Source organism: Cyphomyrmex costatus, unplaced genomic scaffold (assembly GCF_001594065.2).
Source record: "Cyphomyrmex costatus isolate MS0001 unplaced genomic scaffold, Ccosl1.0 scaffold815, whole genome shotgun sequence".
Lineage (NCBI taxonomy): Eukaryota > Metazoa > Arthropoda > Insecta > Hymenoptera > Formicidae > Cyphomyrmex > Cyphomyrmex costatus.
In genome coordinates, this window is record NW_017280392.1 from 559,254 (window position 1) to 585,981 (window position 26,728).

At 32.6% G+C, this 26,728-nt stretch overlaps 4 protein-coding genes across 5 annotated transcripts; 2 read left to right on the forward strand and 2 right to left on the reverse strand.

Annotated features, from left to right (window-relative positions):
* Window positions 1-988: 988 nt before the first annotated feature.
* LOC108781458 (calpain-7) lies at window positions 989-13,368 on the reverse strand. Of its 2 annotated transcripts, XM_018549420.1 has the most exons (13): window positions 13,323-13,368; window positions 6,387-6,660; window positions 6,134-6,297; window positions 5,673-5,886; window positions 5,276-5,598; window positions 5,017-5,149; window positions 3,529-3,719; window positions 3,184-3,411; window positions 2,763-3,007; window positions 2,263-2,471; window positions 1,971-2,179; window positions 1,210-1,439; window positions 989-1,130 (listed from the first exon to the last, which is right to left on the reverse strand). In XM_018549420.1, exons 2-13 carry the CDS (start codon window positions 6,577-6,579, stop codon window positions 989-991), a joined length of 2,481 nt encoding a protein of 826 aa, XP_018404922.1. In that variant the 5' UTR covers window positions 6,580-6,660; window positions 13,323-13,368. The 2 variants fall into 2 exon arrangements, with proteins under 2 accessions (XP_018404922.1, XP_018404921.1); XM_018549419.1 differs by lacking the exon at window positions 13,323-13,368 and having other exon boundaries at window positions 6,387-6,697.
* On the forward strand, window positions 7,844-11,418 carry LOC108781457 (zinc finger protein 493). Its single transcript, XM_018549418.1, has 4 exons — window positions 7,844-7,909; window positions 8,397-8,703; window positions 8,888-9,541; window positions 9,630-11,418. Exons 2-4 carry the CDS (start codon window positions 8,461-8,463, stop codon window positions 11,340-11,342), a joined length of 2,610 nt encoding a protein of 869 aa, XP_018404920.1. The 5' UTR covers window positions 7,844-7,909; window positions 8,397-8,460; the 3' UTR covers window positions 11,343-11,418.
* LOC108781460 (ADP-dependent glucokinase) lies at window positions 13,188-16,435 on the forward strand. Its single transcript, XM_018549421.1, has 5 exons — window positions 13,188-13,613; window positions 14,094-14,381; window positions 14,466-14,602; window positions 14,675-15,123; window positions 15,408-16,435. Exons 1-5 carry the CDS (start codon window positions 13,282-13,284, stop codon window positions 15,648-15,650), a joined length of 1,449 nt encoding a protein of 482 aa, XP_018404923.1. The 5' UTR covers window positions 13,188-13,281; the 3' UTR covers window positions 15,651-16,435.
* An 877-nt stretch (window positions 16,436-17,312) lies between these two features.
* On the reverse strand, window positions 17,313-26,468 carry LOC108781463 (zinc finger matrin-type protein CG9776). Its single transcript, XM_018549426.1, has 9 exons — window positions 26,377-26,468; window positions 25,459-25,754; window positions 25,215-25,343; window positions 24,633-24,798; window positions 24,280-24,458; window positions 23,829-24,206; window positions 23,313-23,418; window positions 21,099-21,217; window positions 17,313-20,053 (listed from the first exon to the last, which is right to left on the reverse strand). Exons 2-9 carry the CDS (start codon window positions 25,750-25,752, stop codon window positions 17,852-17,854), a joined length of 3,573 nt encoding a protein of 1,190 aa, XP_018404928.1. The 5' UTR covers window positions 25,753-25,754; window positions 26,377-26,468; the 3' UTR covers window positions 17,313-17,851.
* Between the last annotated feature and the right edge of the window lie 260 nt (window positions 26,469-26,728).

Here is a 26,728-nt window from a genome sequence, read left to right on the forward strand (position 1 = left end):
TCACAAATTTTGATTGATTAATAAAAATAGATGTCTAGTCTGATTCATACATACTTCTGAAATATAAGATAAAATTCTATTATGAGAAACAATTCTTTGTAAATTATTCTTTCCCGAATTCGTTTTTATAATCATTTGTACATTATATTTTTCAATTATGCAGATTTTATAAAATCAAATGACGCTGTTTATTGATTCTTTAATTAAAATAAATTATTTTTAAGTGAAAAGTTTGAACTCTAAGAAAATATTCTATTTAAATTTTAATTGAACAATATTATGAACAAATTATGAAAAAAATAATTTTAATACCTAAATTAAATTTTTATTAATCCTAGAACGCTATCGATTTGTAAATTTTATGTACAAATCATACCAAATTCATTAAATGATATCTTCACTGATCATCAAAAGATACAATTTGCTATACCCAAAGCTAGAATAAGTAAGGACAAATGTTTAAAAATTTAGTTTATTTTTTATGTTATCAGCTTGGTCCCTTTGTGAGAGTCCGTACTATAGTAGAGAGTATAATAAATGGTTTCAATTTTTAAGCAGTTTTCTGCTATTTATACAGATAAATTTTATTTGAAAGTATTACAAGGAGAGAGATTGGATATTAGATACTTTCACATCAGTTTATGATTGAATTTCATAATATACTTGTTTTTCCTTTCAAGTTAATAATTAGGTTACTTGTTTATAAAGGTTTATTATAAATATTTTGTTATTGTGTGTGTGTGTGAGAAAGTTCGCAATATATAAAAATTTTGTGTTGTATTAAGAGTGGCCTACTTCCTTATACATAAAATTTACATACAGAAATTCTGTATTACTTAATAGCGATAGCATTTTTGGATATAAATTACAAAGTTAATTAAAAAAAGTGCCATGCAAAACGCAAATCAATATATGCACATATATACAATACATATACAAGCAGTTAAATATCCGACATTATAATTCAACAATTTATATATTTAATTTGTTAAAGAACTTGTAGTTGCAAGTTACAAGAAGATTTACAAATTAAAAAGAAAGGTCCTTCTTGACCAGGTACATATGTTGAAGGTATAATGTGGTATGTTCCTGCAGGTACATCTTCCAGTTCTAGATAAACAAATCCAGATCTGTAAATAAAAATCAATAGTAAAAAGTATAAGAACAACATCATTTATACAGATGAAATAATCCAGATAAAATACACACCGAAATGGCCCAGAACTTTTTGTTGTAAACGCAGTTACGGCATTTATTTCTTTCAGTACAACGGTGTTAATGTCAAAACCTATTTGATATTGTTTAGGTCCTTTCAAAATAATTAATAAGTAATTATTGTTATTTGTACTTTCGAGTACTATTTGATATCGTGGATTATTTACATAGGTAGGATGATTACCACATCCTCCTGCTGTACTATTCTTCCATTGACCTGTCATCTAAAAAAAAATCCCATGTTAATATACAGGATGCCCCAAAATGACTCAAAACACTATAGCAAAAGTTCTCGAAAAATAAAAACAAGGAAATTATTTGTTATTTTACGCGGTAATTTTTTAAATAATGATTTACATATGATCAGTTACAAACTATGTTTAGATGGTCACTTCCACAAATCGCGTGTGTGGTAGTATTAATTAAGCACTGGTAAGCGCGAATTTCAGCATGCTCATTAATAAAGTGATCATCTAAATGTATGTGTGTGTATATATATATATATATATATATATATATATATACATATAAATAATCTGTAATTGATTATATTTAAAACCTTATATCTCAGAAAATATTGCTCAAAATAAAAAATTATGAAATAAATTTCTCCTTATTTTTCGAAAACTTTCTTACTATAATATTTTATATTTTAAGTTGCGAATTTTGGGACACTATATAATTAAAAACAATCTGAAAAATAGTCTGGAAAAAATATAGAGAAATATTTATTGTATTTATAAATAATAATATACCTCTTTTTCGTATTTATAAAGTTGAGGTATTTTCCGTAATATAAATGGACATGTTCCATATGCACGAAGTGTATAATAGATAGTATTCGTTTTCTCATATTGAGATATGACTAAAGTATATTTTGCGTCACTTTGATCTCCGAGTTTGATTTTACACAAATAATGTGGGCTATTTATTCTTACACCGTCAATATACGGTGGTGGATCATCTAAATAATTTTTATTAGATATATTTATTATTAATTAGCTGAAAATAAACAAAATAAAATTAAAAAATTTTGTATACACTTACGTGGATAATATACTCTTTTTCCATCATTACGGTAAATTAAAACTGTAATATATTCTTGATTTTGTCGAAAATCTGCTATGTCTGTAATATGCCTTGTAAGAAGTATCCAGATAGCACCAGACCCTTTATTCTGAATTTCTAAGGAAAATTGTGGATTGTCACCAATATTGTATACGTCTCTTATAGGTCCAATACCAGCTTGCCATATTCTGTAATAAAATGGACTTTGAACATATCATTGTTACAGTATATGAAAAGAAAGGACATTCTCATAACACTACAGACTTTTATATATACTACTAGACTACTAACTCATACTATATATGATAGGTGTATTTCTTTCCATCTCACAGGCGTATCTCGCCACATACATAAGAATTGAAGTCACTTTTTCAAAAGACAGTTAGAAGTCTAATAATACAGATATTTTAGATATATCATAAGTCTCTGTGCATAATATACATATAATATATTATAGATGTAAGAGGAGAGTTACATACTGATGTATGCAATAAGTATAATTAAATAATCCTGGATTCCAGTTTAAATAAAATACTTCAAAGAAACGACATATACTGTCATAATCAATCCAAAAAACACCGTTATCAAATACCGAAGCAGATTCTGGATCATAATTCAATGTCTCTTTCAAATCCTGAGTCCAATGTTTTATATCAAGTTCAGAATAATTGCCTCTCCATCGCAAATTGGACCATGGATTTTTCAATTGCAATAATCTTTCTCCCTACATATGCATTAATATTGTGTTAAAGTTAAATACTTAATATTTTTTCTAAATAAACAAAACATAATACAAAACATAAATAATATGCTTAGAAAACAGAAAATCTTACTTTTATTTATATATTATTAAAATACATTTAAAAAATATTAAATGGACAATTTTTCTATTTTGCTTACATTGATTTTTCTCACATCAAGAACAGCGTATGCATGACTTGGTACAAGACCAGTACGATCTGCGTCCAAATCTGATAACTCTCCTGTGGCTACAGTGACTAACACATCTCCCTTGTGAAGCCGTAATAATAATACATCAAATAAATTATCTTTATTAAAATTTACTTCATTTAGTTTTATCGCCCATCTTTCGGGTATCCAACCAGTTAAAGCATGTAAATCTATATTCTGTAATGATATATTATTGAACAATAATAAATTAATTAAAAAAATATTAAACAAAGATTAATGAGATAAATTATAGGATTAATAATTTAATGTTGTTGCAAAGATATCCAAACTTACACTATTTGATCCAGGAAAATTATAACCACCCATTACTTTCATATAAGCCTTCTCGAGTAAAGAAATCCATAGCTCCCCACGATTGCTAGAGTAGGAACAGAGTAATTGGTTGTATCGGCTTACAGGCAGAAGGTCATCTATTATTACTTTACGTGGAATGCCATTGATGTGTAGTTTCACCATGTATTTTCCTGATATTATATGTTTATCATTTCTAATATATAATAAATATCAAGTATACGCGCATGTTTTACATAAGATAAATTCTTAGGGGTCATTCAAAAAATACGTTCGCTAGAAGAGAAAAGGGGATAATCAAAAATATTATGTAGGTAAACGAAAGGAAGGGGAGCGGTTGAAGGAAATGCTAATTTTTTATTTTGTACTGCTGCTTATTCATTCAAATTACCTGCACGATTGAATAGATTCGAAAGGTGCGTTTTCACGCTTACACACTGTAAGCATAAAAAGGAACATCCTTTAACTATCATAATATTTTTATTATTGACAGCACTCACGTTCTTTTTTACTATTAACCGTTATGACCTTTTTTTATTTTAAAAAAAAGGGAGGGAGACTTTATTTTGTACGTTCACGTTAGGGAGTCATGGTTTCTGCTACCAAGCATTATGAAGAGAGAGGGAGAGGGAGAAGGGGAGGAAAAATCCACGATTTTAACGAACGTATTTTTTTTTAATACTTCTTATGTAAAAAATAACTATGCGTTTCAAATATATCTTTCAATAGCATAATTTTAATTAAAAGAGAACCATCAAGTGAGCAGAATGTTTAAAATTGCATTTGTCTTATTAAGAAGACAATCACGAACAAAAATATAATCATCAAAGGGTTCGTACAGGATGTACCTCTTTTAAGTAGCTTAATGTAAACATTTCTTGTATACTATTATACCGAATGTACCGAGTGTTTCAGACCATCCATACACCCTATTTAAAATCAAGGAAAGTGGTTATTTTGAAAAATGTTTCGGTGACAAAACCATTAAAGATCAAGTAAAATGCATTACAAGGACACATGCGATTAACCTTGAGTCGTCGTTAAGGTCGACTTATATTTTTTAAATAAGAACCCATATTTTTTATTGCATATTCTCTTATACGTAACTGAAGTCAAGACATTTTCAAAACCTGGTTATAAATCTTTTTTCGTCAAGATATTCATGAGTTATAAGATTTCAAAATTTCAGTACCACCGTTAGTATTACTCAAGATGTACTGCGTGGAGGTCGCACGATCGGATTTACATATCTTTGGGGTGCTTGATTAAAACGAATTCCCTTGTCTCTCACGTGTACGTGTGTGTGCGTGTTTATGTGAAACAACTGTTGTTTAAAGTATTTTTCTCAAAATAATTACTTTCCTCGTTTTTAAATCAGATTTACGGATAATCTGAAAAACACTGGTATATAATGTTACAATACCACTTTTATATAAAAAGAAGCTAATTTAAAATTAATTAAATAATTACCAAACGGATTATATATGGGTTCTTTGCATTTATTTTTGGGATAAATAATAGATGTTATGAGTTTTCGTCCAAATTTTTTTTCATATTGAGCACTCACAGCCAGAGACGCAACAAATGAACAATCAGAGACTACCTAAAATACAAAAAAATCAAATATTATTTAAGTATGTCATAGAGTCATCAGTTACATTGTCTCTAAATTTCACAAACTAATAATATAAGAATATTATTAGTTTTTAATATGTTATGTATTACTAACAGTCTGTTTTATGCTAAAATAGTCAACATGATGGCCAATGACCATTTTTGGATCAGAATATAATTCTTCTGGTCGTCGCCAACCAGCAAAATCAGGCTTTTGCTTTGGTGCTAGCTGTAATAATCCGTCTTTATCAGTAAATGGAAAGGCGTATTGGAATTTTTCAGCAAGATCGACATTCATAAATGGCACAAATTCGTTATCATTTATATGAGAGCCATATAGCAGCACTTTCTTTTCTTCTTCAGTATAATTAGTACTACCACCAGTTACTTTGAGATGTCCACTGCTTCCTCGGTGAAGTGAGGATCTGGTATCTTTTGCTGAAATTTATACAAATAATAAATGCGTTACAGTGCTTTGTTTTCCATCTTTCTGTAAGTATATATTTTTTTACCTGAAACAGCTGATGATGCATTTACTGGCTGTTCTGATTGTATTGACTGTTCAGTATCTGGAAAACTGCTTTCTGGTACAGATGGTAACTTGGCAAGACTTTTCATTATACCATTATCCGCAGTAGTTTTTATTCCTTTCAAAGATTCTGCCCGTTCAACAGCAACTCTGACAAGACTTGTTAACTTTGCTTTCATTTCTGTGTCAGCAGTTTTCTATACAAATTTGATAGGCATATGTTATAGGCAATTACACCACACGAGTTGCACATAAAATATTTTATTTTATCTAGCTCACAGTTTTCTATATATAAAGATGATCAAACTCTCAAAAAAACATAGTAACTCTTCACAAAAGCAGAGATTTTTATTTTTAAAATCATTTATTTTTAACAAAGTTATGGCTGCTATTAATAGTTTTTTCGAAAAATCAACAGAAATCATGCAACAATGTTATACTTACTGCACTAAGTCCAAGTTCAGCAGCATCAGTGTATAATTTTATTGCAATATCTTTTAAACCTGCTTCATCTGCATCTAATGCTTGATTCATGAGAAATTTACATTTCTTTAACTCAGACTGATGTAAAGGTTCTGGCTTATGACTATTTTGTTCCTCTTCGTGAACTAAAAGTTTCAAAAATAACATTTTTTTGTTAAAAGAGACATATTTATAATATCATGATTATTAGAAAATTCATGGTACACATACTTACCAAGACGTTGCAGCAATGAAATTCTCTCACAATATTCTGCAATCTTATCTTCATACATGCCATCGGATTGTAATTTAGTAAGAAGTTTAATAGCAATGTCATAATAATATAGGGCCTGTTGATATTGACCATTACCATCAAATTGCACTGCTCTACGAGCAGCAAGTCGTACATCATCTAAGGTTTGCGTCATTTTAATGAACAACAAAAATTAATCCAGGATCCAGATTTATTTGACGGTAAATTGATGTGTCTTCTTTAAATCCCTGGATAACTTTTCAATCCATTATAAAGGGTCATAATACTATGCGGTAATTGTATAGTTTAACATACACAAACACAAAATTGATAAACAAATATACCAATCAACGCGTTTTTTTTGTAAAATAAAAAAAATTAACGAATTTGAAAAAAAAAGATAGTTGTTTAATTTTCCGGTGTGTTACTTCAAAAATTGATGAAATTTGCTCATTCAACGCGTTTTTGTCCGAAACGAACAAATCTGGCTGAAAAAAGCATCACTCTGCCTTGCGAACCGAAAAATTAAACATTAAAGTTAACAACTATTAGGTTAGAAAATCTATCCAATCACAGAATTGCACGAAATTTTATGAATTCTACGATGCGAACAGGCAGCGATCACAAGCGATCACATAGAGATGGGGCACGTTCAAGATTTCAAAGGTCAAAGCTAGATTATTAGCTGTTCAGATTCTTACCATCGGATTGGCTGCAATACTGACACTGTCAGTGCCTCGTGTATCGTCTTATCCTTGTTTAACATGTTTAACATGGACAACAAGGATAAAACGATATACGGGAACGGGAGCACTCAGATGATGTTTTTGAACGCAGCCGCCCAGTATTGTAAATTGTAACCAATCCGATGGCAAAAATTTGATCCAGCTAGCAATCCAGCAGGAAAACAAGCATCGTGTACCGCTACCGCTGGCTTTAAATACCTAAAAAGTTATATCAAAGAACAACTATAACCTTTTTTTAATCGATTCGTTTGCTGCATGTATGTACATATATACAATATACATAAATATATATATAAGTATACTACTCAGTATTTTCGTATGCAATGATGTGATCATATGCGATATTTATCAAGAATCCAGACTCAGGTTAGGAAATCTGTCACAGCCACAGGTTCTGAATTATTTCTAACCTTAGTTTTGCAATAAGTCGATAGTTTGTAATCACGAGTAAGCGAGTCTGAAGACTCTGAAGGATATTTATCGGTCGGTGATTGAAATGGATGAATTGGTACAGTTGGTCAACAGCCAATTTTGGTAAAAATGGACGTTGAAGTTGGTGAGCTGGTATAAGCGTTGCATGAAAAAAACCGAGATAACCAAGGATGACCGCTCTCAGGTTTTTCTGCGATCAAAACAAAGCAAGACGCGCGAGAGGATGTGGACAATTTAATGTGATATACAAATCCCAATTAAATAATTTTTTCAAACAAACGCAGCAACTGGGAATTGATACAAGTCGAATTTATGTGACGTTATAGGGTAATTTTTCGATTGAGAAATAATTGTTTTATTATGCCGACTTGATTTTTTATATGTAAAATTATATGATAATACAGAAAGAGATAATACGGAAAGATATCTTTCCATTATGCTCATGTATTATGGATTGCTTTCCATTTGGTGATACAATTTGACAAAAACTTTCTTCTATTTTTCTTGATATTCAAAGAGTAACAAAGAGAACAACACTTGTATCAACTTGTGTCAATATGTATTACCAAATAGAAAGCATCCTTTATAAAGGATCTATTATAAAACGTCAAATTATATATATCTATAAATTAACTAGAAAATGAAAAACTAGATCTAGCATATAATAAAGAATTATTATAAAGTATAAATTAATATTGATTTTATCAATATCTATTTGTTTTTTGTGATAAAGAACAATTTGTAATGAAGATATCAGTTTCTTTTTTATTTAATAGCTAGAAAATAATAATAAAGAACTGTTGATTAATTATAGGAAATGGTAAAGAGAGCAGTAGGAACAAAGAAACAGTATTAAGTACAACATATGATAAATAATAATGAACAAAGAAATGCCATTAAGTGTGGAATGGATACCACAAAATGCATATATAAACAATTCTTTGGATCACTCGCTACCGGAAGACAGAAATCAGGACTTCTTAATCATAAAGCAAAAAACAGAGTTCTTTCAAAGTACCTTGAATTCACAACAGTCTGCGCAAAACAAAATCGTGCATCTACAAGTTTTGTCTAAAGAGAACAAGGAAATCAAACAAGAGAGTAGTTATTTAAATGCAAAAGTAAGTTTATTACTCTGTTCAGTAAATGAATTATAACATTTAAATCTCACTTAGCAATAGCACTGGGATTAGACATTTAAGAATTGGAATGATGTTATCTTGTTGTTACTAATATATAATTTATAATATTTTATGTACTAAAAATCTAATTGAAATTATTTTATGTATTTTGTACTATTTTCAGCCCTGCCAAACAGATTCTTTAAATCAGCCATCCAAAGGATTGACTGATGATTCGGAAAAATTATATAATAAAGGTCGCATCGACGTAATAGAGATGACAGTAGATTCAACGTTGAATTATAAGTATTTTTTTGTTTATGAAGATCAGGTTTCCAAATTTGTTATACTAAGGGCTCTCCATAGCAATACAGCTAAAGAGGTTGCAACAAATTTGTTAGATGTATTGGGAATCATAGGAGTACCGCGAGTATTACAGAGCGGCAATGGACGTATGTTTGCTGAACAAGTTGTATGTGAACTACATTCGATATGGAATGATTTGTTCATACTGCATGGAGACACATCTAAATGCGAAGTTAGCTGCAGGGATTTTAAGAGTTTGCTTGAATCTTGGATGAAAAAAAATCCAACTAAGACCTGGTGCGAGGGACTGAACTTTATACAGATTGTTCATAACACGACATATCGCTATCAGAACGGTAGAGTTCCATATGACATATTGTTCAAACAAAATGCATGTGAAAATTTTCAAGGTATTGGAAAAGATACAGAAAATTTGAGAACAGAAGAAGAATTGATTAAACATTTGTCGAATAAAATGGATGGAGGTGAGGCAATGACGGAAGACACACAGAGTACATCAAACAATACCAATGTAATAATGCAGTATAATATACAATGTTGTATCTCGATATTATAAACGTAACATAATGATTGAAATTATTCTATTTTGAATGTTTCAGCATTGCGAAGAGAACGAAAATATACGAAATACACAGAGTCAAAATGCACTTTTAAAGACCGACGATGCAAACTTTAATTGCGTCATCGTGAAGAATGAGTCTCTGAATAATGTACATACGATGGATTCAATATCTACAGATAAAATAGCCATGAAGAGTGATTCGAAAGTCAATGAAGATACTCAATCCCTCAAATGCCAGTACTGTCAAAAGCAATACATGAAAATAGGGCATTTGAAAAATCACATAAGAATTCACAAAGCAAAACAGGTTCTTCATTGCAAGCTGTGCAATAAAACGTTTAGCGTTCTGAGATTATTCGAGAAGCATATGAAACAATCACATGGAAAAGATAAAGCTGATGAAGAAAAAGGGATATCGGTCAGAAAAACGAGAAATATTACCAATGCAAAATCTATTCAAATAACACATGAAACATTCAATCCTGAAATAATAAACGAAAATTGTGATGTGTCACTCGACACGAGAGAATCCTCTAGCAAAGTCAATAAGAGTCCCAACCAAACGGGGAAACGGAAACTGCCCGCGGAGAACCGCATATCAAAGACACAATCTCTAAAGTGTACATTTTGTAAGCAAAAATTCAGCTTTCCAAGCGTGCTAGAAAGACATATCCGATCGCACACCAACGAACGGCCGTACGAGTGCGAAGTATGTAAAAAGAGTTTCAAGCAACTGGGTCATCTTAGTCAACATTCACTGACCCATCATGACTATCGTTCGTTCCAGTGTACAGTATGCAGTGTAAAGTTTGACTCGTTGGATTTACTGAAGCAACATGCGCACTCGCATAAAGGTGACACCACGACAACGACATCGAAGGTACGTGATGTCTATCGTCTGTTTGAGTGTGACAGCTGTAAAAAGGTATTCACAACGAAAAGCGTACTAGAGCGACACATATTCACGCACACGCAGGAACGTCAGTACGATTGTAAGGTATGCGGCAAGCGATTCAAGCAAGCTGGTCACGTCAAGTCGCACATGTTGGTGCACACTGGTGAGCGTCGTTTTCAGTGTACCATATGTTCAAAACGTTTCAGTCTCTCGAACTCGTTGAAGAAACACATGTACGTGCACAACGGCGAAAAGCCGTATCAGTGCGATGTGTGCGGTGCACGTTTCCTTGAGAGGCGCAACCTCAACGGCCACTTGCTGACGCACACCAATGAGCGTCCGTACTGCTGTAAGATCTGCGGTAAACGGTACACCCTAGCGGACACTCTGCGCCGTCACGTCAGTGCCGCGCATGAAGATGGTCGTACGTACCAATGCGAGATTTGTGCCAAAATGTTCAAGCAATTGGCACATCTGTCGGTGCACAAAAAGGTACATAACGACGAACGACCGTTCCAATGTCATTTATGCGAAAAGAACTTCAAGCATAAGAACGTACTCAAGTCGCACCTGGCGATTCATGCGAACGTACGGCCATTCGAGTGTGATGTATGCAAGGCGACGTTTGTCAGGAAGACGAATCTGCAAACGCACATTTCGTCGGCGCACATGAACGAGCGTCCATATACCTGTACTATCTGCGGCAAGCGATTTAAGCAGATCAGTCATCTAAACGGTCACGTTGTAGTGCATAGCAATTTGATGCCTTACAAGTGCGATTATTGCGATCGCCGATGCAATCGACTAGATAATTTGAAGAAGCATATGCGCCTTCATACGAAAAATAAGGAATAAAAGAAATATTTTGGCGAATTAATATCTTGTTTTTTTTTTTTTAAGGCAAGATATTAATACACTCCTGAACGGCATACTAGACCAATAAAAAAATTACTGAGTAAAAATTACGCTCAGTATGAATGAAATATTGAATCAGATTTTTTTAATGTATAACTCAATCTGTCTCTTTTTGGATGAACGCTGTTTGATATGTAAATACTAATATTAAATTATAAGTATAATTATTTGAATTTTGCTAGATTATAAATTCAATATAAGTTCCTGATAAAAAAAGTTATATATATGTATATATATATATATATATGTGTGTATGTAGGATATACTAGACCATCTATACGACCCTTTATTCTCAAAAATGGACAGTGGTTGGAAGTTGAGAAAAAATTTTTATTATCAGTCTATTTAAACCATATAATGGCAGCAGCATTTTGGTATTTTAGAAACTATATTAAAAGTAGGATAAACCTGAATCAAGTATGAAACTTTAGATAGAGATATAGTTATAGATCAAGTAGCTGTTGTATAGGTTTTTTACAAACAAATAATTTTTGCTTAAATTCTTTTTATATCACTTTAGGGTTTACGAGAAAAAGAAGAAAATGTATCAGATTACGAATCTCTCCCATTTGTTCAGACATCGAAAATTATTGGGAGTTTAAATTAAAATTTTTAAGCTAAACCCTATGCGATGAATATATAATGGTATTTAAGTTTTTAGAAACGAATATAAGAAAGGGATATTAGGAAAACTATAGCATATCTTAAAGTTTTAATATAAATTCAGATGAGAGAGAATAAGACATTAGATATGTCTGTTAAAAAGAAACATCTTTAAATAAAAAAAGTTTCTAAATATTTTATTGTTAACAAAAAATATAATTTCTTATTAATTCAGGTAGGTTTTGGTAATGAAAATGTTTCCATCAATTTCTAACTACTGTTTATTTCTGAGAGAAAAGCATAATACAGATGGCCTGAAATATCTTTTGTACGTTTAAATTGAATGATTTGCACTAATTGTGACTAATTAAATCATAGAATATTATACATAATATTTTCTCTTTAACTTGTTTGTTACTCTTCCAATCCAATCAGATATCACAAGAGATATTCATAACTTATATTTGAATATAATTTTATTTTAATTATATTTATTATTATATTAATTATGTAATTATTGCTATTTTCTATACACTATATAGTATCTTTTAATATTTTTTTAAAGAATTTTTTATGTATGATGTAACGCATAATATATAAATGTAAAATATTTTTTTCTATGTGGATTATAGAATACTACTGTTAAATTTATAGCGATAAGCTTTTAAATTTTATACTTGTATCATATGTGTAAGTAAATTTTTATGATGTAAACTATTTTTTACATATTACATGTACTTATATATACACTGGCAAACATTTATAAGTCATCTTTTTCTAAATAAGTCATAAAATTTACATTATCATCATATAATCTCATTATATTAGACATTTTTGTGCAAAGAAAATATTTTAAATTGATATTTTATAACGTAAGATATATATATATATATCTCAATATTATTGCTCAATAAATTACTTAAAAAAAATGTCAAAACTTCAGTCTAACTTTCCTTTATATGCGCGTGTGCCCACGCGCGCGCGCGCACTCTTACGTATACAAAACTTTGAAAACAACGTGGCGAACCTCATGGCTCATGATGACAATTATAGTACATAAATATTTGTATATGATATGTCCTATCGGAAAAAAGACATCGCATCTAAAGGCGAGACAATCAATGACGCCTTTTGTACACGTATGCATATTTCGCGGTCAATTGTGTGGCATTTGCGCGTTTAACGTTTTATCCGGGAGGGAGGAGACTAGAACAGGTTGGGGAACGGAAGATATGAGAGAAGGTTAGAATTCAGAACTCGCGCTGATTGCAGCAATATGGGATATAAGAAAAGGTTGGGATTCGGGACGTTTCTCACCGTGCTGATTGTGCTGGCGGCGATCTATTATCGCAACACCGATGACATTCTGCAAAAACGATTACTGATCCTGTTACATGGCCTCGAGAAGCTCGAGAACAAATACGTCATCACCAGTAAACCAAAAGTCGCCATTGGTTATGGCGTGTGCACCGATGTTTTCATCGACGCGAAACATCTGCTAAGGTATTCAGATGAGGTCGGCCGACCTGAACACTTCGACGAGATCAACAGCGAGCTTGAGCTACTCAAGAGCTTCGCCTATTATTTTCGTCATGGAGCCGCAGCAGAGTAAGATTTATCTGAGTTCTGTCATTATTTTGATAAATTATGGCTCAGAAATATACAGGATAACATTGACACCTATTTATCAAATCTAAAAAAAATTATTTTTTAGAAATCTTTATAAATTTTAAATATGACAAATTCTTAAAAATGTCCTGAGAATTTTTTTCCAGAAACTTTGACAATTACATTTAATATGAGTTACGTTACAAAAAAAATATTTAATAATAGAGGCTCTGACCCATTTGATTGATAAAATTATTTTGCTAAGATTGATATAAACATCTCATAGAGTAAATATATATATTAAAATTGCAATTAACTTTTCTCAAACAATTCTAGATTTTCCATTTAGCTACAAATACTTTAAATGATTGTCAAGATTTATTTATTACATTGCTTTTAAATCTTTCTGTATATCATACATTATTATCATGTAATTGTTACAGCTATTTTATACATAGTGATGTAAATTTTTCTCTACAGACGCTATATGGCAAACAGAACTTTATTCGATGAATTAGTATTGAAAGCACGCTCATTTCCATCGTCTTACTCGACAATTGGAGGAAATGCAGCAGTTATGGCAATGCGATTCGCGCGAGAGGGATGTGATGTGACTCTCGCGGCTAAAATGACCAGATCCTTACATCAGATGATTCCACAAGTAATAAATATAGTAGGTGGGGAAGTGAAACGTGACGATATTCATCTTATCATGGAATATAAACACGGTGAAGTGTGGGGTCCTTATTCCAGTGCAAGAGCAAATAGGTACTGATAATAATAAAATAACAGTAATAAGATGAATGCATAATCACCTGATGAGAAGTTGTATTCTTTTATGTCTTTTTCTAGATATATTGTTCATAACGATGTGAATAATCCAATGATTAGCTCATTTGATGCTTTTGACAAAGTTCTGGGAACATATGATCCCGATTTATTGGTAGTCAGTGGTCTCCAGATGATGGATAATTATCCATTTCGAGAAGGTAACTTCTCTCTAAACATACTCATAATTATGTGAAATAAAATAATTTTTTCACATTTACACAATTTTATAGACAAACGCAAAAATCTGCTAATGAACGTAAAGAAACAGATGTTAGATCGTCCGAGCTCTACCAGAATTCACTTCGAAATGGCCTCATTTGCTGAGGATAAATTGCTCTTTGAATTGTGCGACCTAGTAGTTCCTTTCGCTGATAGTTTGGGGATGAACGAACAAGAAATAGCGAATTTGTACAATACTATGTATTACGGTAACATCTCGTTAGTGGCCAATTCGACTCCACGTGTTGCAACGGTGTTAGATCAAATGAGAACGTTATTCAAACTTATACGTCTGAGAGGCAAGTCAATCGCGAATTCTAGAGAGCTCACGAGAATTCACGTTCACACGCTGGCGTACCAAGCCATATTTACCGTCAAGGATTCCGTTTGGAAGAATACTATAGCCGCTGCTGCCAAAGCATCACTGACTGCGCATAGACATGTATGTGCATCGAGTAACGTAAGTATTATTCACACGGATGAATAACTTATGAGAATAATTCATAAATGTTTTAACCATTACTAATATGTGATAGGTCCAAATAATTACCTGAAGACATGGTAGTGTCTCGACGTTAAGACATGGCGTGAGACACTGTCGTGCTTCTTTTAAATATTATAGTTTTTTTTTTCTAATAAAACGTTAGAAATTATCAGACATACAATGGCATATTTATGTTTTGCATTATGTAATAAGTCATCTACGTGCGTTTGATAATTTTAAAATAATTTCTTCTAATATAGGTTGACGTGAAGAAAGCGACACTGATCATGGATGATAGTTTTTCGACATCTATTGTTGACGGTACTCGAATAGCTTTGAACATCGACAAACCAGTGTCTTGTTGGGACGAGATATTAAAAGTAGAGCAAGAGGATATTTCTATTCAGGTGTGCGTCGCTCCTGTATTGGTTTGCACGCAAGCTAGTCAAACGGCAGGTGGCGGAGACAACATTTCCAGCGCAGGCCTAGTACTTCAGATCTAAAGTATGGATTCATCGAAATGACGGGATCGTTATACTACACCGCCGTGTTCGCATTACGAATTATATTCCCATTCATTGTTTATACGTAGATAATGAACAAAAATCCTAAAGTAGACCTTTAATGATGTTCGTAGCACGTGAGATTCTATACATTGGTTTTTACATTCCATTTGACTACGAACAAGATAGAGTGGACACATAGGACTAATTACACATCGCTAAACTATATAAAGCACGGTTTAATTTTTTTATGCACTTGGGTGCGTTTTATCGAATTGTGACGTTCTGCCTAATACAACTATCGATAGCAATTTGGTACTAACGTCAATGTTTACGAACATTATATTGTTATTCTCGCATTTGTAAACTAATTTTAATCGAAAACAGTTCATTCCGATGTTATATTACTTAAGCTAATCAATGCTCTGTGTAGATTAAGCGTTTTTACAAAAAAACAAAAAAATATAAAATCGTGAGATTTCCTAAGTACTGAAAACTTGAGTAAAATGGATATTTAAGAATTTTAATAGTGCCATGTGACCTATATTTAACGATAGATTCAACGATTTCGCAATATATTTCATAATTATGATTAGCTTTGCAAAGTAGAGGCAATGTGATATTATCTTTAGGAATCAATCATAAGATTGAACTTAAAAAAATCAAAAAGATTAAAAAGAATAAAACGAAATAGAACAATTGAAGTGCTAAGATGATCGCAGACCGATACAAGCCTTTACGATCGAAAATTTCCTAAAAAAAAAAAAGTAAGTAAAATTAGTAGTAAAGGATAGAGATTTATACCTATTATTATTAATATGCACAATATTAATAGTATGTGTTAAATTGTGTTAAAAAAATCTGAACGTTTTGAAAAGGATAATTTTTTGCACACGTAACTTAGTTCGGAAGCGTGTTACGTAACTGACTCTTAGCTCTTCAATTGTTCTATTTTGTTTTATTCTTACAAAGCCTTATTATTATTTATTATTTTTAAAAAGAATGGTTAATACACATATAAAAAAAAAAGAAAAAGAATTAGTCTCGAAAAATGTAATATAAATGTCTCTAATGTTACGGTCTTACATTCCAATCTATTATCTCTCTCTTTATATTATAAAAACTTAACTTGAACATTTCTTCTACATTTGAAAGTGTATTGTACATATACAACTGAAAGTTGCGGATTTACAATATCAAAGATATACAATATCAATGTTAATACATGATGTAGAATTGCGTTTTTTATTAATATTACACACATATCTGGTCGTATTTTTTGACTTATGCATTGGTAACATTCCATAACCTTATTCAATTTATCGATTTTCAACAAATCCTTATAACTTTAGTTAAGACTCCTGACTAATTGTTGCGGTCATACTGGATCGTGATGTCAGCGAAAAATGACTCGTCAACGTTTCTTGCATGCAATTTTGTAAAGAGAAAAAAAAAGTAGAGACCATATAAAAGGCACATCAAGTGAAGATAGAAGCTTATTTTCAATTGACGTACTTGTTACAACTATTTGCTAACTGTAAAAAAAAAGGATAGAATAATTTCGATTTGTATAAGTGTTTTGAAGTGATTTCATTATTTTATTTTATCCAATTCTCTTTATTTACAAATAGCATGCAAGAAACTTCGTGTTATTTTCTAATTATAATATTGATAATGGTCCAATATGGTCGTGGCAATGGTCAGAAATCTTAAGAGATAGACAAAGTTTAAAACTATTGTATATCAATATCTGCTGTCGCTGTTGTTAAATATGATATCAATTGTGCAATAGTAAATTCATAAATTCCAAAACAAAACTGATGAAAACATTATAAACGAAGACAGTTATGATGTTAACAAATATAATAGCGGACAATTGTAAATTCTACTGTATATCGTTAAGTAATCTTTACAGACCGCGTAAGTTGATACCAGACTTAGTCATGATTCTAGTCATCATGGCGCTAGCTTTATATTCACAATATTTCAGGATTATCTATCATAATTACTTTCTTTTCCTTTTCTTTTTTTTCAAAACATGTAAGAGATAGTCAATGATAAAATACATATTAGACGTTGAGATGAACGACAAGTGGATCAACAATAGATTAATCTTTTCTATTGCAGAACAAGACCTTTTCCTGTATGTGAATCAGTAACAGGAGCGCCATCGATATAAATCCATAGATTGCGAGTGTGGTTTACAAAATTGTATCTCCCTCATCAATTCCCAACATGCGAAGATCATCAGGTCCAGGTTGTGTGTCTGCTTCTGCCTCTTGCATAATCTCAGGTGGTGGTTGATCCATGTATTCAGGACCATATCCTACGCAGCCCAACATACTGTACATTGAAGAGTACATGATGTTAGACTCTTGACTCTGTTGTTGCTGCTGTTTAGTCTCTGCTGTTTCCTCCTTAGGAAAGATTATGTTGAGAGCTTCTTGTAAATCATCCGGCAATGGAATGCTCGGGTCTGTTGAACGTTTTTCTGACGGTTCCGGTATATCAGTCACGTCGGAATGCGATGGCGCTGCAGTACCAGAGTCTACCACTGTTGGCGGCGGCGGTGGATTCTGATGATTCTGTACGAAGTTTGCATTTGATACCGGTGGCGGCTGCGTCATGAAGGTAGCAGGCGGTACAGCTTGACGAGGTGGAAATCTTGGTGGTGCCTGAACAAACGGCGGAGGATTTGATATGAATGGTGGAGGCGGTCGATTTGGAGTAAAGTGCGGCGCCGGTAGTGTACTTTGTGCTGGCGGCGGTCTATTCTGTACTGCTGATTGTTGGCTTGGAGTAAAGCTGGGTGGTGGTCTATTCAACGGTGGCGGTGGATGCGAAGGTAACTGCAGTTTCGACACAGTCGAAGTTTGCTGCTGTTGCTGCTGCTGTTGCTGTTGTTTTTGTTGCTCCACTATCGGCTGTTCCTCTATAACTGTTTCTTCGGACTGATCGTCTATTTCCATGTCAACCACTTGCTGAGTCGGCTTGGTCTCGTTTAGCACGGGCGGCGGAGGTGCCACTAAAATCTTCATAGGCTGATTGTTAATTTTGCTCGCCATTGAAGTCGTAATGCTGCTGTTATTTAAATTTAATGGGGTAGCTAATTTGGTGATGTGTACAACACCAGGTGGATTGATAATTTCGTTAGGTACCTTTGGTGTATCCTCAAACTTGCTTTGTTGGTAGGGCAACGGAGTAATATCCTTTTCTGGTAACTTTGGTTCTTCGGTCTTTTTCTTAAATAGAGGCAATCTTCCAATGAATGGTAACTTGCCTTTAGTTGCCACTTGCGACGCGGATTTTTTATTCGAAATACCACCTTTCTTTAATTTCGACTCGCTTGATTTCTTATCAAATTTGGATTCATCATTCGATGAATTGTCATTATCTCCCCGTCTGTCTTTACTGTACTTGTCATAGCTCCTCTTGGGACTGCTGTCACGCCAATTTCTGTCACGCCTTGGAGAATCGTTATTATCTCTGTCCCTATCTCTTTTTCGACGATCGTCATAGTAATCACGATCCCTATCTCTATCTCTGTCTCTATCCCGATCTCTGTCGCGTCGGCTTCTCCTTTCGTATCTGCTGTATTTGCGATCACGATCATCCTTATAACGATCTCTATCGCGGTCTCTTTCATCCTCTTTCTCCATTGATTTATTTTCGGGCGGCTTCACTGTCATGTTCACTTGTTGCTTAGTCCAGAATCCCATGTGTGGCTTCGGCATCTCTTCTGGTTTCGGTAATTCGATTGGTTTATTTGCAATTGTCTGTGCCTGCTTCTCTTCTTCCTTCTTTATCCAGAAAGGCTTGGGTGGTTCCTTTGGACCCCAAGCCTCCAAATCCTCCTTCTTCGAATAAGTGTCTTGCTGTAAGTCCTCTTCCTCTATTTTTTCCTGATTCTTGCGACTTTTCATCTCCTCTTCTTGTTTGGCTTTCAATTTGTCCCTGATTGAATTCAAGAGTTGTCTGTCATCCGTCTCTGACGGATGTTGTTCGGGCATCGGTGATTGATTAATTTGTGGTGCTTTCGACCAGTTATGTCCTTTCAATTTTATACGTTGATAATCTATCTCCTCATTCAGAATCGCTTGCGTAGATGCTTTAATCTTGTTTCGCATGGCTACACGTATACTCTTGGAGGTATCCTGATCAGATTCTGTATCGGAATTATCTGATTCACTTGATGTATCGCTAGCGCTGCTTCTATTTCTGCGTTTCTTGGCTTTCTTTGATTTTTTCTTATTCTTCTTCGATTTTTTCGATTTTGTTGGGGGATCGTCATCTTTCTGTTTTTGCAATTCCAACTGTATTTGCTTGTGTTTGTCCTCGGAGAACGCCTTTTCTCTATCGGCCATCCAGTCGGTTTCCCAATGTGGATTTTGCTCTACAAAGCGCTAAACAACATATTATTCAATTAAATTATTTGTAAACATTTGTAAGATTAAAATATTTAGGGGGGGGAGAGGGGGAGAGAGAGAGAGAGAGAATAAGGCCTTGGTAGTCTAAGGGCTTAGGGCCATGGCACACAATAAAATTTAAGCATAAAAAGCAGTAAAATATAAGTAGTAAGCGAATTGATCAATCACAGTAGAATCCGTAAGGCCATAACATAGTAGCTAATCCAAAATATGTTGATTTTCTTATCATTTACGTCTTACTGCCTTAAGTCTTTTATGTGCTATGGTTGGTTTTTAGGATGCTCGCATAGATGCTAGAGATTCGAGTTCAAACTCTCGGCTGAGATAATATTTTTCGTAATAAATTTATTTACAAATTACCAGCATTTTAAGATTTCTTTAATAGATGCCTATTGAGCATCCAAATTTAATTGTGATTTGTATTCAGTAGTTTAGCTGCGTTTTAAGTCCGATAAAATTTTCGTGCAGTTTAAAATGTCTATACATATGTTAGATGCGATTCAAAAAGTTCAATTATTTTTTTTCAATCTTATTAAACTACTTATTCCTTATGGTTAAAAATTACTATTATTTTTTTAAACTTTAAAAAAATGCAGATATCGTGAGAAAGTCTTATTTGTAATGAAAGTTATGTTTTTTAGTTTTTTATCTAATATACGATTTACACATCTTTGCATACCCTTTTTATTTGAATAAATAACACTAATCATTTTGTTTTAAATAACAGTAATTAATTATTTAAGTATTAAAGATCCAATTTCAACAGTTATGGCCAATATTTCCTATTTGTTAAATTATTTGTATTAAACATATGAAATTTATGCAAAAAAAAGAAATTACGCAATTATCTTTTTACTAGATTTCATTTCAAATTATCTTTATAAATAACTACTATTTTAATAAAAATTACTTCAAATAATCATTATAATTACGTATTTAATTTTAGTTTGCAAGATAAATCTTTTATTCTGATCTATTTATTGTTATTGAAAGCATCGAGTGATATGAGAAAATCACTTACAGAGAAATTCTCAGAATGACGTTTAGACTTCAGATGCAGACTAGCACAATGGAGATCGCCTATCCAGGAATCGCAAAGTTTACAGTACCAGGCTGTTGCTGCGCTGAAGAACTGTAGCCCTATAATCAAACAAGTTTGTAGTTAGCACTATTTAAGCTTCGAAGCGGGTAAGCATTATAAGTTCATAAAGAATGACCTTATATTCTGCCACGACACATTCATGTCACTGAAAACAAAAATAATATATTAAAAGATATTCGATATAAATAGTCAATTACATTAAATTCCATTATATATTCCCACGATGATCTATATAAAATCAAAAAGGGAGGAAAGGAAAGAAAAAATCAACTTTATTCTCAGAAATATCATATACATGGTACAATTAATAATGCATATAAATATATATACGGATAAATAAATATACAGATACATAAAAATACATTATATTTTTATACTAATATATTGCAACTGCTTATTTTCAGTTATGTCCAAGATTTAAAAGGTTTTACTAGCGAATATGACTTGTAACATAACAATTATATACTAAGTTTATACAAATGGGCAATTGCAGTATATTTTACAAGCATTAATACAATGTTTTTTTTTAAATCAATTAATAATACTGAAAAGATAACACATTTTCAGTATAAATTATAACAGTAACTTTCTTCGCATAACTTCACCAAACTTACACAAATATCTTCTATATCAAGGTATAATAAAGCAATCATATCAGTCTGGTTTATTATTGAAAAAATGTTTCAAACAAAATTTGTAAGATTAAATGGCAACATTATGTAGCAATGTAGTGTGATTTTGGATAGTACTATTAAAGTAACATAAAAATTACTTAAAAATTTTTTAATAAAAACCCCTATTTTTTATTGCATTTTAAAAGAGCTTTCTAAATATATATATATATTTACTCACTATATAATATATATATATTTTTTTTTTTTTTATTAAGTACTTTCTGAGTTATTGAAAGTACAGTATCATATCAACATCAGTGTTATTCAAGATGTCTGACTGCTGGCTAAAATCTTTTAAATGTTGTTCAGAGTTATGACTAGTGTGCAGAAATTCAGACACACAATGATGCGGAGGATCGCTATGCGTTTTATCCATATTAAATGGGTCATGCATCAGCCGAAATGTTCACTTCAGCAAACACCAGATTAATTCACGCGCAGCGGTTCTCCGCGCACATCCTGTGATTGTGCCCGAACTTCCATGACCTTAATATATTGCTAAAATCATGACTCCGAACAGTATTCAAAAGCTTTCAATCCGAATTATGATATTTGAAAGTTACAGTATCAACGACAGTAGCATGTCTTTATAGGTTTCCGTCGGTCGGAAGACAATGCTGCTGTTGTTGATAGTGTAACTTTCAAATATTATAATTCGAAGAAAATACATCAAAAATATCTTTATAGTAGTTTATTAGTTTTAAAACGCTTTTGAGGTTAGCTACAAAAATATGCAATAAAAAACAAAGGTTTTCATTTAAAAACTTCGAAATTATTTTTATCTTATCTTAACAACATTGTCCAAGAGATTAGACTAATATTGTTATGTAGTGCTACTTAAAACTTTACAACTTTTATTTAGAACTTTTTTTTCAATAAACTACATATTTTTTGAAAAACCAGATTGATACGATTACTCTGTCATACTCTATATATAACTCAGTTGTAAGCAATAGCACAAAATGCTGTATATATATTATCTCTACATCATTATTTTTTTGTTAATTAATGCACTCCACGATGATAAGATCCAGAAGATAACTGACACCCTAAATTGTGTAAAACGTAGTGTTGTGGAAAATAAAATTAGACACGTGATCACGATAAAGTGATATTGCCAGAAAGTCGGCTCGGAAAGTGCGCTTCTTGAATCCAGATAAAATCCAATGCATCGCTGTGGTGTTTGCAATATTGCTAGAAAATTTGTAATCGTCAAGATTGTCTTGACTACACAATATTTTTCATATATTTTCCAATTCTAATATATCATATAAATTAAATTAGCCTTAACGTTTTAATCAATATTTGACGTATCATGAATATTCCAACTTATTTAGGACAAATTTTCAAGCAACTCATAATTGTTGATCTCTTCAATACATACCGAACACCACAGTTATCTGTGCACAAGCTACGGAATTATATTCTATTAGTAATTGCCCACTGTAATTGATCTTACCTTTAATAGGTGTTCTTTTCGTCGGTAGTCCATGATAATAGGGTACTTCTTTTTCTGTCCCTTCGCCATTTCGCTCATGCCATGGCATATCAACAATCTTGCGTTCCTATCATATAAAACAGAATATTAGTAAAAACGGATTTTATATCAGGAGCAAGAAACTCGGTACTTTTTGTTCTTTAATAAGTATTGACATATGGTACATCAAAAATTACTTTATGTACCAAGTACCTGCTTGTTGTGATCATTACTGTGTAATATATCATCCATTTACAAATATAGTTTGAACTACACAAATATGTATATTTAGTCTTGATTATAAATCCATTTGTTTTTTTTTATTATAGAAAGCAATATGTATGTATATATTTTTTCTACCTGTTCTCTATGGCAACTAACAATTTGTATTAATTTGTACTAAAATTTCTAGATCTATTTTCTCTAATATTTAATTACTTTTCAGCATCTCCTTCTGTGTCTTATGACGATTGTTTATTGCTCGAAATTATTACTTACTAAACAAGCCTCTTTGTGTTCATTGCTATGTAGATGATTTAAATACTCCTTTGCAGTTTTAGGAAAGATATCGCAGACTCTACACCAATGCATTTCAGGGTCATAGTGAACGAAATTGTACATTGGCTTATCCTCCGATGATCTTCTCTCCCTAATATCTTTTTCCGCTTTGGATTCTTTATCTGAATCAGAAGGTGACGATCTGTTGGGCGAAGGGGACTTCCCTTTCGGAAAGTCTTCTTTTGGACTTCTCGAACGCTTACTCAGTTCTAGCTTAAACTTGCTCTTCAAATCATCCACAGTAACTTTGTCACCAATAATACTAGTAAGCATATCGATGACGCTATGAATAGTCTTCATTTTATTTTGTATTTCAATCTGTAAACGAATTAAATTCAAATAAATGTTAATCATAAAGAAATATATTGACAAAATCACATATGTTAATTACCTGCAATTTCTGATTTTCCTTTAAAATTCGATTATTTTCACGACCACCGTCCTTGCCTATCTCGTCACATTGTTGACGTAAAATTTCCAATTCACGTTGTAATGTAGCAGATTTCTTAACATATTCCTCTCGTTGTTTGGCCAATGTCGCTTTCTGCTGTTTTACTTCAGCTGCGATTGCTGTTAGGTGTTTAATTTGAAGAGATTAAAAATTATGTTAAAAAAGTACTAATTATCATAATAATTATCATATTAATTATTAAATACAATTATATTATATACATACAGAAACTATTGTTAAATAAATATTAACATCAATTTGGATGTATTATGAACAAAAAGAAAATATCATACCTTCTTTTTTAACATCCTCAGGCCTTGTCAAAGATGTCACTAAGCCAGAAGAACTGCTGTCAATTGGCCTTGACGATTCTTGTTGTGGTGTCATCGCAGGAGGTGGTGGTGCTTCCTGGTTGTTATATGACACCTGACTTCCTTGCCAATTGGGTGGTGGATAATCCTAACAGAATTAATAATTCCAATCAATCTCTAGTCATTCAATGGCATTTTTATTGACCCTTACCTTTATTGGATGATATTCAAATGAGGAGTTTGCCTAATACATGGAAGTCTTGATGATGTAACGGTGTAGTCAATATTATGGATTTCCAATATCGGTGCCAGTAAAATACATAACGCGGATATTATACTTACTGAGAGATTCACAATATTGCGATATAGAGAAGTATAAGTATAATTATAATGCTCTAAGAGAGCAGAAACAAATACATTACCGAATATAAATCATAATCGGTAACATAATGATACTATTTCTAAAATACTTTGCAAAAGCGCGCAAGTTTCGACACCAGAATCAATCTTTTTTTTAAGTAAAACTAAGAGTGTATTAACTTTTTTATTTTAAATATAACTTACACTTCGATAACCAGCAGGTTGTTGATAACTATAGTCATAACCTGGACCATAATTGTAACCATAATTATTATAACCTTGGTTGTATGCAGAAATTGGTGGTGGTGGCTGACTCGTGTTTGGTGGAGGAGCCTGAACAGACAAAGCACAAAACAATATTGCAAAATATATGATAAAATATAATGATATAATTAGTAAGACAATTTTCTATCATTTATATATTTGACAAATTTACAAAGCTGTTTACCTGGTATTGATTATGTACCGCTGAAACATAACTTGCAGAATTGCTTGGATTGGGTACAGAATTTTGAGTTTGGGATGGAGGAGCTTGTTGCTTCCAATCTTGCGTCCTAGATTCCTTTCGTCTTCTGTCTCTGGAACTTGAACGAGATCTTCTATCTCTGGAACGAGACCTGCGGTATCGATTTCGTCTGGGAGATGGCGATCGATCATACTTTCTTCTTCTTCTGACATGCGAGGAATCATCTGAATCAGCGCTGGGGCTTCTAGGGCCCTTACGCTTACATTCAGATTCCATTGCTATATAATACAAATATATGCATTATATTCATGTCAACAAAAATTAAACAGTTTGGTGCAAAGATAGCATTTTGTGTGAGATCAGTTTTACAATATAACATCATATTTAGGACTCAATTTCACAACTTATGATTAACTCTTAACCAAAGTTCAACTAATTTTTTCTAATTCTAAAATTGGAAAGAGATAAAAAAATAAGTTAAACCTCAGTTAAGAGTTAACTGTGAGTTGTAAAACCGGGCCTAAAACAAGTTAAAAATTTACGTGTTTGAATGTTTGTCATTGTTCGTCTTTGAAACCATATAAAAACGATAAAATATAAGTTCTATTTGTCTTTCTTGCATTATCTCTTTGCTCCACTACTTATCGCGATAGGAAGGGATGGGTCGCGGAATCCATGATAAAAAATGCTTTCATACGTGACGTTACCTTGAGGAGAATTTTATGAATCGCGAGCCTATTTTTCGCCACCGGTTTAGACAATAAGACTTCGATTCGCGACAGACATCAAACACGCGATAGTTAGGAGCGTCATACTGCAGCCATTGCTATCTCCACATTGAGATGGGGACTACAAGAGTCTGCATCGAGTTATAGACGCAAAGGGCTACGCGGCTCTCACCTCAGCTCAAAAAGGTCCCTTGTTGACTCGTTGAATCGTGTGGGCGGAACAATCAGTTAAAATTGATATGTATGCCACGAGTGTACGTCAACAATCACTGAAGACGCCGATAACACACCACATGCCGCAACCTCGCGGCCCAAGATCGTGAAAATCCTGCGAAGATCGAGACGAATTTAAAGGTACTTTTACATGTGAGCATCCGTCGTATAAGAATATAAAGGTGTCTTTTCATGCTGATGCTCGACGACTGTGCTCGACGCACAATTTTAGCGTTAAAACAGGTCATGTGATAAAAATTAACGAATGGCTGCAGAGAAAGCAGCTTTGCAACTGTTGTAAAATTCTTTAA

Excerpts from the sequence above, each read along its gene's own strand:
- LOC108781458 (XM_018549420.1), bottom strand. The coding sequence starts at position 6,579 with ATGACGCAAACCTTAGATGATGTACGACTTGCTGCTCGTAGAGCAGTG. Across the intron at positions 5,887-6,133 it reads CTGAACTTGGACTTAGTGCA|AAAACTGCTGACACAGAAAT; the intron begins GTAAGTATAACA and ends AAATTTGTATAG. Across the intron at positions 2,472-2,762 it reads TATACTTATTGCATACATCA|AATATGGCAAGCTGGTATTG; the intron begins GTATGTAACTCT and ends ATTTTATTACAG.
- LOC108781457 (XM_018549418.1), top strand. The coding sequence starts at position 8,461 with ATGAACAAAGAAATGCCATTAAGTGTGGAATGGATACCACAAAATGCA. Across the intron at positions 8,704-8,887 it reads GTAGTTATTTAAATGCAAAA|CCCTGCCAAACAGATTCTTT; the intron begins GTAAGTTTATTA and ends TACTATTTTCAG. Across the intron at positions 9,542-9,629 it reads GTACATCAAACAATACCAAT|CATTGCGAAGAGAACGAAAA; the intron begins GTAATAATGCAG and ends TGAATGTTTCAG.
- LOC108781460 (XM_018549421.1), top strand. The coding sequence starts at position 13,282 with ATGGGATATAAGAAAAGGTTGGGATTCGGGACGTTTCTCACCGTGCTG. Across the intron at positions 13,614-14,093 it reads CGTCATGGAGCCGCAGCAGA|ACGCTATATGGCAAACAGAA; the intron begins GTAAGATTTATC and ends TTTTCTCTACAG. Across the intron at positions 14,603-14,674 it reads TAATTATCCATTTCGAGAAG|ACAAACGCAAAAATCTGCTA; the intron begins GTAACTTCTCTC and ends ACAATTTTATAG.
- LOC108781463 (XM_018549426.1), bottom strand. The coding sequence starts at position 25,752 with ATGGAATCTGAATGTAAGCGTAAGGGCCCTAGAAGCCCCAGCGCTGAT. Across the intron at positions 24,459-24,632 it reads TGAGGATGTTAAAAAAGAAG|CAATCGCAGCTGAAGTAAAA; the intron begins GTATGATATTTT and ends AACACCTAACAG. Across the intron at positions 20,054-21,098 it reads GTCATTCTGAGAATTTCTCT|CGCTTTGTAGAGCAAAATCC; the intron begins GTAAGTGATTTT and ends TATGTTGTTTAG.